Below are 12,500 nucleotides of genomic sequence, written 5' to 3'. Positions count from 1 at the left end.
TGATATGATGACGTGCAACAGCCAGGGATACCCGTAATCATCCTGTTGTGCTCCTTTTCCCTCCTCTGCCTTTCCCACCAGGTGGTTATGAGGCTGTCGGTCGTTCCTGGCATGGGTGGCTGTGGAGAACTTTGTGGCTGATGCTCTTTCACTTGCTGGGTAACGTGGTGTATGTGCAGACTGCGGAGCAAGTTGAAGGTTGTGGAGTCAAAAATTTGCTGCGTCCTTCTGCGTGGCCGAGGGCGTGCCTGCAGCGCGCGGGGCTGTGGCTGGGTGTCCTGTCTGCAGCCAGATCTGTTGGGCCATGAGGATTTCACATGGTGTTTTGAGTTTGTGAATTGTTTTCAAGTGGCACAGAATTGAAGGCTGATTGTTATGAGTGAAATTAACACCAGTTCGTTTGTGGCAAGATGGCAGTATGTTCTTAAATTACTGTGACTTGAAAACCATCTTCAGTTGGTTTTCATAGCCTGCTGGTTTTCAGATGGTTGTATCACAACTCGCTGTTTCTCACGTTGTTGCTATTGTGCCTTGGCTTCTCCCTATCTGTGGTAAGATAACCAGAGAGTAATCTGAGCCAATGCTTTTAAAAAAGCTGATTGCTTTTTCCCTTAGGTGAAAAGAAATGCAATATTAGAGTAACAAAAATCTTCTTATAAAGATGAATCATGGTAATATCTGTCTTCTGCTCTTACTTTGGGTGGTGTTTGGACAGCTGTTTTCAGGTAGCCTTTGAATACTTTTTAGGTGGATTTGCTGGAAACTGCATTCTGAGAGGTTTTGTTTGGGGTTTTTAAATCTGCATGTTCACAGGTAACTTGCTGTCCTGGCTAAAACTAAATTTTTATGATGCCTCAATATTTGCTTGTTCCTTACCTTTGAGCAGGACTCTCTGTGTTCATATTGTTTAGGCTGGAGTTACGTGGTGAACCATGAAGTACGAAACAAGGCCTCATCCCAGTTCTGCTACTGGTCTGGGTGGGCTCCAGCCCTGGGCAGGTTGGCTGGAGCTTAGTCACTTTGCTGGTCTCCAGTGAAGGCAGCAGTAAGGGAGGATGGAGGGCTGGTACACTAACCACGCAGTAACACCCACGGTGCATCAAAAATTTAACCCATGTCCCACGGCCCAAGCAACACGAGGTGCCTGTGCTGCGTGGCTTTGGGTGTGTTTTGTGTTTGCCCCCAGTACCAGCTATTGCTGTACGTTCACTAGAATTAGACTTTTAAATAGTCATTGAAGCCCCACTAGAAGCTGCCGTGGGATGCCTTGGCTTGATGATGTGGCTGCAGAGCTTCTCTGTGTCAGCGAGAGGGAGGTGGGGGTCGAACCCCCAGGTGAGGCTTGTCACACACTCTGGGCTTGCTCAGTTATCATCATTTATGCCTGCAGGCAGCACTGGGGCCCGTGGTCCTCCTGCTGCCTGTGGGAGGAGAAGCTCTGCTTGGCACTGGGCTTTGAGCAGAGCCAGCCAGTGGCTGGGCCTTGGCCATTGGTGCTCCTGACAAACATCTGTACTGCAAATACCTGCATATGAGATGTCCCCCTCTAACTCGTGGAGAGAAAAAGTAGCAATATTCCTGTCTCAGTTTAGAGAAGACTCTACCCCTCCATGTGTCAGCTACCTTCCTGGTCCTTGAGAGCCCCAAGTTTTTTGTAAAAGGCTCTGGAATTTACAACTCCGACTTCCAAGAGTTGTTATTTCCTTTAATCCCACCTCACATTGCATCGAAGCATCTAGGAATCCCTGGCTATTTTTTGATTGATGCTTATCATAAGAAATTAAGTTGTTGTAGGTTTAATTTCTGCAGTACTTCAGGACTAATTATATGATGACCTCATGCCAAAATTCCTTGGGTTTGTTCCTGCAGTAATTTTTGTCTGTTGGATTCCACTCTGGTTTTGTTTACTGTGGATAATGAGCATCTAGTGCATTGCTGTAATCACCTGTATTTATTGCACAAACAATCTATGGAAATGAAGCTTAGGTTGAAAGCTTATGGTTGCTGTGTGAGTCTCCAGGAGTTGTGACTGCTGTTGGAATCGGTTGGAAATATTGGAAAACTAAGAGTCAAGTTTAAGTCAATTTCCATGTCCCAACCTGTGCCTTCCCACAGCTTCATCTCCTTTTACACAAGTAGTTCCTTGTGCTTGTAGGAGTGTTTTTAATCTCTAGGTTAATTAATTCTCTAGGTTAGATTTTTTTACAAATCTTCATAGATGCTCCATTATTTTGAAAGCTGTTGCATCTATTAAGTATTACTTAATTACTGAAATTGTTTATCATCTACTTTATTGTCCTTATGCTTGCCTCTATGTTTTTATAAAGTATTGATTAATGTGACTATTGTCATACTTAATAATAATGAAAAATGGTGCCAGCATAGTTTCATAACTGTAATTCAAGAAGTGTAACTAACTCCACCTTTGGAATCAACCTATTTATTCTACACACTGGTGTGTTACAATGCTCAAGGTACGGCGTTTGGAGGGAAAAAACCCACCTGTGGTTTTGGCAGTAGACTCCAGCACAGTGATCTCTACAGCAAAACTGAGTTCAAGGCACTGCTTGCAGCAGTAGATCCAGAAAGGCTTTAGCTGCGTAAACCAGACTGCACTTGCTCAGCAACAATTACAAGTCCTAAATAATGAGCTACTTCTGCTCCTGCCATTTGTCCCCACGTGCCCCTCCTCTTTGCATGTTCTGGTCCTGCTCATGCTCAGGTCCAAAACGAGACATCCTTCCTCCCACCCGTTTGCTTGACTGCCCTTTGCAGTAAATGCCCTTTGAAGAGACCAAGCAGATGGTTCTCCTGACATGCAATTAATTTGATTTTAAATGCATGAAACTCCTCACCTGCTTAAGCCTGAGTGCATGTTGGAAGTCAAGGCCTTTGCATGTGCCAAATACAACTTCTGATACACCTGCGTGTAGCATGCAGCAAAGTGCAGGTGACAGCCGCGGAGGGAGCAGTGGGCACAGCTTAAGTCAACCCGATGTACTGAAAAGCTCTTTGCAACTGTAGATTAAGTGGTGATTTTTTGCTGTTAGAATGCTTGGAAAGGTCAATAGGCCCAAGCAGGCATGTGGAAATAAGACTGGCTTACAACTTAGGCAGTAAATTTTTAATTAGCTGCAGTTGGTTGGTTTAAATTAATTACTTTCCTCTTCAAGACTGTATTTTCTTGGAAATAAGGTCTTTGAGCATGTCTTCCCTCAGCCTCTGATACAGTGATCTTAACTGCTTCTCTATGCAGTCATATTCTTCATGACTGATATACCCCTTCTTGGCTTAGGTCTCACTGGCCCAGCTTCAGCAGACAGTTACAGCTGCAGGACATGCCTCCAAGTGCTGCCCTTCCTGCTGGAGGCTTGGCCTCAAGGAACTGATGCCTCTCAGCCTCCCTCTCTCCAGTGAACACCAAGCCCCTTGAGTCTTTATGTCTTTAATTTCTACCCTTGCTCCTCAAAGTCATGTGCTCTTTCCTAAGACCATGTGCCTGTCTATTAGGGCCCCTTTAGTAAACACAGAACCAAGACAGGGTCAAACTGTCTTTCCCTTCCCAGATGTTATCACCCTCCCAAACCAACCCAAATCTAAGAAAGCTTCTTTGAATTTTGCAGAGCAGGCAGCCAGCAGCCACCTTGAAGGACAGCAGGCTCTCGCACAGCTCATGTCTGTGTCACCTATGGAGGGACCCCCTGGAAGTACAGCAGGGTTAGCAGGGTTAATCCTACAAAGTGATGCCTGGAGCACAGCTCCTGAGGAAGACAGGCTTGTTTGTGGCTGTTTCAGTGAAGCCCGCTGTTTGGATCAGTACTTTTGGTGTGCAGGAGGACATGGCCTAGTTGGTTTGAGCCCTGCCCTTGTTTTGCAAGCCCTGGACCCTGGAGTTCCCACTGCAGCACTTGCCATAAATGGATGTTTTGCCACATGCATTTGTTTTTCTTCAGCTTGGAGCATCTGCAGACAGGCAAGGCAGGGTGAGGACATTCTAGGTGAAAGCGAACCAGATCTAAGGGAGGAGGAGCCTGGACAACACGGAACAATATGCCTATGTGCAGAAGTAGTAGTACGTACACAGCTTTCTAAATTAAACCACTTGAGCCAAAATCATTTAAGACCAAACACAGACTACTGCCAGCTTAGTGAAAAGAATTTATTAGAAACTGTTAAGCACTACACAAAACTAGGTTTTAGAGAATTTTTTCAGTAGACAGCACTCCAGCCTTATGCTACAAACACCATATTGTGGACTTTGGACAGCCACTGTGCTCCTAAGGTACATCTTTCGGATGAGACATTCAAGCAGCATGCACAGTGAGATGGGAAGGAGTGCAAGGAAAACCCTTTTGATTTGCATAAGTTCACAGAAGGAATACAGTTTTGCAATTGTGTTCCTCAAGGCAATTTGGATTAGTGATCCCCTAAGAGGCATCAATGGGGCTCCCCCTTCGCTTTACCTTCAGTGCTAGTGCATGTTGGGGCTTTCAGTACAAGAAGTTTCAATAAATAGAAATACAGCTTTCATACTATTCTAACAAAACCATGACTACAAGGTTTAAGTACGTGCCTTCTTGGGCAGTCACAGAGACCTTACTGCTTTTTGGGAAAAACAGGAATCATCTACGTATTAAGGCAATTAATTTTTTTAAATTCAACATAGAAATTGCAACAAACTGTATATTTTCTGATAAGTTCTGAAGTATTTCATTGTAAAAAATAAAGTTACTGATCATATGCTACTCTATCCAATATTCTTCATTATGTTTTAAAATACAGTGGAGCATCACTATTGTCACTGCCCCAACAATGTGGCAGCAAGTGACAGCTTAACTTCCAGCCAGGAGCTGCAAAACGAAATTAATGACCCCCCTCCCCCTCTCCCAGTTTAAATCCTCCATTGTTCCTTCCCACCCAATTTCCACCTCTCCTCTAAAACAGAAAAAAACCACCCCACAAAAGAGTTATCTGTCTCCTGAAAGGAGCTTTATAGCAAGGCTCAACTGTATAGAGTAAAAAGATACAAAAAGTCATTAAAATCCCAGAAGTCACAGAAGGAAAAATGTAATAAAAATAAGTACGCATGGCGTGATAAACCCAGATAGACATAGCAATTTGCTACAACATTTTTCAAAAAGTGCTAACCAATTTTAGCTTAAAATAGTTCAAGAGATCATAGAAATTGCTACTACAGTGTAAAAACTGAGTATTTTGAAAAATCTAAAACCTGGCTTGACTGTAGAAAATGTATTATATCTGTTTCTAATTTACATAGCATTTTGATTTAGGCACACAAAAATAAATATAGACAGCCTGCTTCAGTAAGTCTGCAGAAAGATGTAGTTAAAAATCAAGTGATCAACTGTTGTGACAAACAATCTCATTTCTTTACACATATATCTCTATACTATCACATGTGTGTACAGGGGGTGTATATCCCTCATTTCATCCTCAGGCTTCTGCAAAAGGTAAGACAGGATTTTCTGCCAAGAAAAGTTAATTTGGGAACTATTGGCTACGAAGAGATAATTTATCAGAACACTTGATTGATATTTCCTGTCAAAATGGTTTATCAGTGGTCCTTGGCCAAGAGATCTTGGGCTGCAGCACAGCCAACAGCTGAGCCAACACCAAGGGTTGTCACCGCATGGCAGGACTGGGGGGGAGTGCTGAAACCTTAACAGCATTGCTGGAGAGTAAACCTCAGAGTAAGGCTCCTTCTCCACTGAAATCCGGAAGGAGCCCAAGCTGTTCCTTCCAGAAGGAGCTCACAGTGATCTTGGTGGATCAGCAACCCTCCCCACTGCTACCTCAGTAAAACCAGTTTTACCTTTGGTGTAAGCATTTTCCTCACACATTCAATGACACCACATCTGCTTTAAAATGCTTGTGGCACCTCTACTACCCTCCCTACATAAACATGCTCAGGGAAGTAGAAAAGCCACTGCAGGCACATACTCAATGATCCATGCCCCAGTCCCTAGTCAGTGAAGGAAAGTAATCTGCAACTAAGCTTGGCACAACTGCAGTCTCTGCTCAGCTGGGAGCTTAGTAACAAATTCCAGCTTTCTTGATTTTACCTGAAGAAACTAGTTTATGTTTCTGAAGATCCAGCTCTAGCTTACCACTTCCCTACGAGCTAGAAGCAGGGTTAGACATGAACTGAGGTTGTCAGTGCGTGGTGGTTGAGGGCTTTCAGCACATAAAAATTATTCAAGTTCATCCCACTAGCTTGAGACAAATTGAAAAAGTCACAAACAAAACCAAGCAGCATAATTTTTATTTGGTGTTACAACAGATGTGCAGTGCCCGTAGTTTTTGAGCACTGCATTTCACTGTTTATGATTTTCCTTTTAAAATCTAAACAGTTCTTCTGTTCAGACAACTCTGTGTGCTTTTTTATATACACATTGTGACCCCTGCGTTCCCCCTGTCCAGTTAACGCTAGAAATATTCGTCAAGGCAATACATTATTTTATCTTTGCTATAATTAGGAATAAATCAAAAGAAAAGAATTACTTTAATCTGATTGACTATGTGTACTGTACATACCTGTTCCAAAACCAATGTACTCAGACAGAAGTTTCTAATTTAATGCACTCTGTTATTCAAGTCAAAATGCTGTACATTAGGTATCCACACAATCATACATTCCTAATGATTCTTCTTTACACCTTTATTTTTTTAGACATCTGTGTTTAAAAGAAATAAAGAAGTTGCCCTGTAGATCTATATTTCTTTAGAACAAAACATTATATACTACATTGAAAAATAATTTTATCAAAACCAGATTCAAATCACTGTCATGTACAATTTTCAGTTAACTGTTCTTGTTGAAATTGCACTTTGCAGATAGAATAAAATTAAAAACTGAAATCATGTTCTACTTCCTGTCAGAGGAGATTGCCTCTTCAGGATTTTTCTTCCGTGAATGTTTGTATTTGTCTACATATGCTTTCACTAGATTTGCCACTTTTGCAGAATTAACTTCTCCGCTCTTGCTATGACAAACCTACAACAGTTTTAAAGGAAAAAAAAAAAATAAAATAAAATCAGCATTTCTGTTGCCTTGCCACTGTTCCACATTATTTATCTATTCTCCCAACACCCCAGGCTTCCCCATCTCGGGCAGAACAACTTTGGAAACTCCTAATACTTCCCAGGTGCTTCCCAAATACTTCTGAATTCCCATTCAACTCTTCCACACAATAAATAAGTTATGTTCCAAGGGGCTAAGAAAGCTCGTGTGGATGGAGAAAGATGAAGGTATTTTTTCTTTTCCTGCTCCCCCTCCCAGAAACTACCAGTTGTTCTCACAAGATTAAGAAATCCACCCCAAGCCCTGTCTCATTTGAAATGTAGCATTTCCGATTACCAGATCAACTTACTTTATCTACAGCTTTCCGCACAATTTCTTTATATTCTTCCTTAGTGATGTCTTTATTTTGGTAGAAAGGTTTAATAGCCAGTTTGACCTCTTGTGCTGCTTTTTCTTGAATTAACAATTTCTGATGAAAAAACAAATGAGTTATTTTTTACTGCCTGCATATGTATCTTTTTATCAATCACAAATTAAGACTTTACAGAAAAAGTTACTACAGAGGACTAGAAAACTACACTCCTCTCACATTTCAGCTCTCATGAGAGCAGTCTGTGTTTTACTAACAACAGAATGTTGTCCCACAGCAATTAAAGTAATATTCATAATAGTGCTGCTTTAAAGAAGACTACATTGAAAAGAGTCAGCTTGCTACCACAAAAGTATGACACACACGATGGTATCAAGTATATTACACAGGAGGGGTATTGTCATAGTTTGCTATTTTTTAGCATATAAAAATTTATATATCTATTTTACATATAAATATATAAAACGGTATATATAAATATACTCTGAACTTTGAACTTGCCTGGTCCTTCTTGGAGCTATCTGCACTGGCTTCCACTGTTACACTTGCTTTGTTTTCTCCCACTTTTACAGTTGCATTAGAGCTCTTGCTGTGAACTGACGACGTTGCATTACCCGCACTTGGTCCCTGAACTGTTCCCATATTTCCCAGGACTGCTGTGGGAGCAGGCAAGGCTGGAGCACTCATGTTATTACTTACATGAGCAGCATTTGGAACACCCTGTTTGAAAAAGTTATCAGTAGTTAATACATTATCCTTCAGTATGAGAATGTGCCTTTCCAGAAGTCTCAGCAGCTACAGAAAGACTGCGAATACTACGTGCTTTGGTTCATTAGCTGATTTCCACACTCTCCGTTATTACGGAAGGTACACCCATCACATCAGACCTACTCAAGGGAAAAAAAAATACAGCTTGGAAAGTAAAGCATCCTCCATGTCACCACTGTGGCTGCTAGATTCTTGCTCTGATGTCAGTGATAAAGCAAACAGGCACAGAGGGTGTTAGCACAAGGAGAAGGAAGCTTGTGGCTGCAGAACCCCTCTACCTGTCAGGAGTGTGTAAGAAGCCGCGTTTTGTAAATCAGATTAATTTTATTTTTTTTTTAAATCAGCACCTATACATACATACAAAAAGTTACCTTAAACCACACTTGCATTCCTACATCATAATGATGCTGCTTTGACAACATTTATTTTCATGTTTGTTATCAGCTTGAACTTGGGAATGAATTTCAAATGTAAACACACCTACTACAAGTGCACTTCTAGGTGGAGGCGAAATGCTGGGTGAAGCACCAGGATCTGTTCTTCAGGAAAAGCCATTTTCTGTACATTTCCAAACATCACCAAAAGACCAGGGGCCCTATCAATACTTTGAAACTGAGAAATTAAGTAGCTCTCAGACCTCAGATTGAGGTCATTTTTAGCAAAAGCCAAGAACACATCCTTCTAACATCTTTCTGGCAGGCTACCCTAAATGCTACTTTTTTGCACTTTTTTCACATGGAAAATAATGAAACAGGAATTTGAGCTCCCTGGAAAGGACACAGATATTGAGCTGTTACAAACAGCACGCTAAGACTTGCTAGTGTGCTATCTTCATCTTCCTTTCAACAGGAAGGACAGGTGGAGTCCTGCAGTGTTCAGTAATTTCTATTATGCTACCACCAAGGACTTATTCAGCACAAGCTAAAAGAAAAAGCAGCAGCAGTTCCCGAGAGCACTCAGGTTCATGGGCACTGTTCTACAAAAGCAGGTAAGAGCAACAAATAGAAGAGGGGCTTTACTAACAACTGTATTTTGGAGCAATACATGATCTGTAGAGAAATGTATTTATTGCTGCACTAGATACTGTATTTCACAGGTTTGTAGCCTACGTTCCCACTTCTTACATTTTTAAGAGGTTAAACCTACTGAATTTCCAATTGTGAAAATGTTTTAATTACAGACAGCAAGCATTAATCAAATCAACAAGCAATCTACCAGCATTTTAGATTTTAGTTCCAATAATACCTTACTGTTTGACCTTGCAAAGTACTGAAGTATTTCATATGACCTGTAACCCCGCTCAGTATTTCCCACAGTACTTAACTCCTTTTGTTCTAAGTTAATGACTAGGAATGGGTAAGAGCAGCTGAAAGTGAAAAGAATGTAGGCCATTTATCAGTTCTCTTCAGATCTTTAGAGATGATGCATGAAAACAGAGAGTCAGAAATCACTGTTCTAGAACATGACTTTTTCAACCTGGAATGTAAGGGAAAGCATTTTAGGTTAGAGCAGGCAGCCTGCAACAAAAGAAAAGCACAAACCTCAGTGAAACCCTGAAGAGCCCTTTATACATCACAGATGCAGCATTACATCTCCTCACAGGACAACGCATTCTCCTGGGAGATGTTCATATTTCTTTCCCTGATATAAAAGCTCTTAATATAAACAGCTGGCTACAGGAGGAGCTCACATACACAAAGGCTGTTTTAAGACAGCTTGAAAGGCACAAGAAGATGGTTTGACCTGCCCCAAGCACAACAGTCTTTTTGAAACTGGAGAAATGAAGTGGGAGTTAGGTCTGAAACAGGGCATGCAAAAACAAGAGAATCCGGCAAGATGGGGGAAGTAAAACATACTAAAGAAAGCTTGGAAATCATTAACAAAAAAGCTCAAAAGATTAAACACAATAGAAAATGCATGTGAGTGGGGAAGCCGCTAAAGTAGTGACAGCTGGAGAGTGGAAGTGTGGCACAAGTGGTTGCCATGCAGTACTTGGTAATTTTTCTCTGCTGATACACCCCATGGGATGAGAACTGCAACAGAGTTTGAGGTCACTTCCTACACACTGCTGAAAGGGCATTCAAGAATTTCCTAAAGCTTGAAAATAAGGTTTTTGTGATAAGTAATAATTTGCTAATCAAACAATCAAACAATTAATTTAACAGTTCTTTTAAGTAAGAGCCAGAGACTTAAGCAAATGGTTAAATGTCAAACCGCAGAGTTATGTCACCATGATGCTCATGCATCCTGTTATTTAGTCAAGGCTTAAGTTTAGGTATTTACATATAAGCGACGTAGACATGATAATTGTAAAATCTACAGAACTGCCTAAAGGATAAACCGAGAACTGTGAGTATTTGTCCAACGGACCGGCCCGGCAATTCCCGGAGGACCCCTGAATTGCATCAGATAACCTAAACTGACACATCACGGCCATCACAAGGAGTTGTCAACAACTAAAACGACTCATCATAAATGATAAGGGACTCAACTGCCCTGGAGGGGGTATAAAGAGGACTGCTCTATTAACCCATTTGCGAGCCGTTGGCAGAGCGGAGACTCCCCGGCCGCCCAGCGTGCTGCTTTGCTCACCTATATCTAATAAACCCGATTTAAATCTATAATCGGACTCTTTGTCTGTATTACTTATAACAGTTTTGAAGGGGAAAACTTAGTTTTGGAAACGGGGAAGACTTTGAAGAAGAAAAAAGTAATGGACAACATGGAAGAAATTTTTCAGTGTTCCATTACCAGCTGGGATGCCTTGTTACCACAACAACCCAGTTATGGTACTGTGTATTATTATTTAAAAGCTACAGTCCCAAAACAACCCATATCCTCATGGATACTTCCACTTTCCATTTGGTGTGGAATGGGAGATGACACGCAAGAGAGAAAAACTGCAAGTATAAATTGATCAAGACTATGGTATTCAATATAACAAACCCTTAACTGATATTACCTCAATACTGCTCTTGCCATGGCTTCTGCTAAAGCATACCTGCAGTTGTTTTCCATCTTGCTGTGAAGCAATGTAGTTGACTTGTTGAGATGGTGGGGGTGGAGGTGGAGGCGGAGGTAATCCCTGAGACAAATTTGTGGGAGCAGCTACCTGCATGAGAGGCACTCCGGTAGGGAGATGCACCGGCATTGGAGGGGGGATGTTGAAAGGATTTCGTGGCATATTCATCATGGGAGGATGGACACCCACTGGATACGGAAAGATATTCATAGGTTGGTGCTGTGCATTCACTTGTGGCATTACATTCATTTGCTGCTGCATCATATTTATCGGTAACTGAGAACCATCACTTTGCTGGTTGCCTTGGTCTTTGAGGTTTGGATCTATCAAAAGAAAAAACAGACAGTGTATGACTTTATAAAGCAAAAGTGGAGGCAGGCATCCAAACTCTTCATGAAGTATGGAGTACCAAAGAGTTTTCTGTCAGCTGAATATTTCAAATGTACTGCATGACATTATTACAGTCACCACCAGACACGTCACGGAGCCGAATGCTAGCTTCCGAGTTTAAAAAATTCAGGTTACTATGGAAGCCTGCATTTTGAATTTCTATTTTCTCTACTTGTTCCCACAGCAGAGCTAATAAATTATCCCATCACAATGAAACAGTAATTCTCCTCCAAAGAGTGGGAAGACAATATAACTTAGCCAGCTTCTGCCATTGCAGGTTAGTCATACGTTATCACATAGGCAGTGCTCTGCTCCCCTTTGCCCGATTCACACACACTCGCTGTAGCCATTCCTGGTAACTACAGAAATGCTCTGCTGGGGTTTGTTTTGTTGTGTTGGGGTTAGTTTTGGTTTTGTTGTTTTCCCACTGAATAATAAATAATTCTCAACCAATTTCAAAGATGTTCATATTTAGAAAGTTGTTCAAAAACCCTGTAACAGGATAAGCCTAGAAGTAAAAACAACCTCTTGGGGTGGCTCTTCTTTAAAAACTTACTTTACTATCTCACTCTGTCTTCAAGAGAAGCAAAAAAGTTCTAAGTCTAGATACAAGCAGCAAACCTTCCAAAAGTCAAGAAATTAGTTCTGAGAAACAGCTGATGGGTTATAATTCAGATGTCTTTTCCTTAGAATCCCTTCCTTGAGGACCCCTGCCACTTAATTCACAGGGACTGGGATTTAAACTTTTGTGCTTCACCCAAATCACTGTTTTTAAACAGGATAAGAGAATCACTGAGGTTGGAAGGGACCTATCGAGACCATCTAGTCCAACCCCCCTTGCTAAAGCAGGGCCAGCAAATGCAGGTGGCCCAGGACCATGCCATGATGCCAACCTAGCCTGTTTTATC

The 12,500-nt window shown here is 41.4% G+C and overlaps 1 protein-coding gene across 1 annotated transcript in view; it reads right to left on the bottom strand.

The window, feature by feature from the left end:
* Positions 1-6,886: 6,886 nt before the first annotated feature.
* Positions 6,887-12,500, bottom strand: part of SCAF11 (SR-related CTD associated factor 11) — a 30,055-nt gene continuing 24,441 nt past the window's right edge. The window contains exons 11-14 of the mRNA XM_010172013.1: positions 11,182-11,525; positions 7,962-8,132; positions 7,392-7,511; positions 6,887-7,015 (exon numbers count right to left, since the gene is read on the bottom strand). Coding sequence (XP_010170315.1) covers positions 6,887-7,015; positions 7,392-7,511; positions 7,962-8,132; positions 11,182-11,525 — 764 coding nt within the window. The remainder of the gene's footprint in view (positions 7,016-7,391; positions 7,512-7,961; positions 8,133-11,181; positions 11,526-12,500) is intronic.

The sequence above is a fragment of the Antrostomus carolinensis genome, unplaced genomic scaffold (assembly GCF_000700745.2).
Source record: "Antrostomus carolinensis isolate BGI_N321 unplaced genomic scaffold, ASM70074v2 scaffold3107, whole genome shotgun sequence".
In the NCBI taxonomy this organism is placed as follows: domain Eukaryota; kingdom Metazoa; phylum Chordata; class Aves; order Caprimulgiformes; family Caprimulgidae; genus Antrostomus; species Antrostomus carolinensis.
The sequence above is the reverse complement of the archived record's forward strand: the minus strand, read 5'-3'. Positions and strand labels throughout refer to the sequence as shown.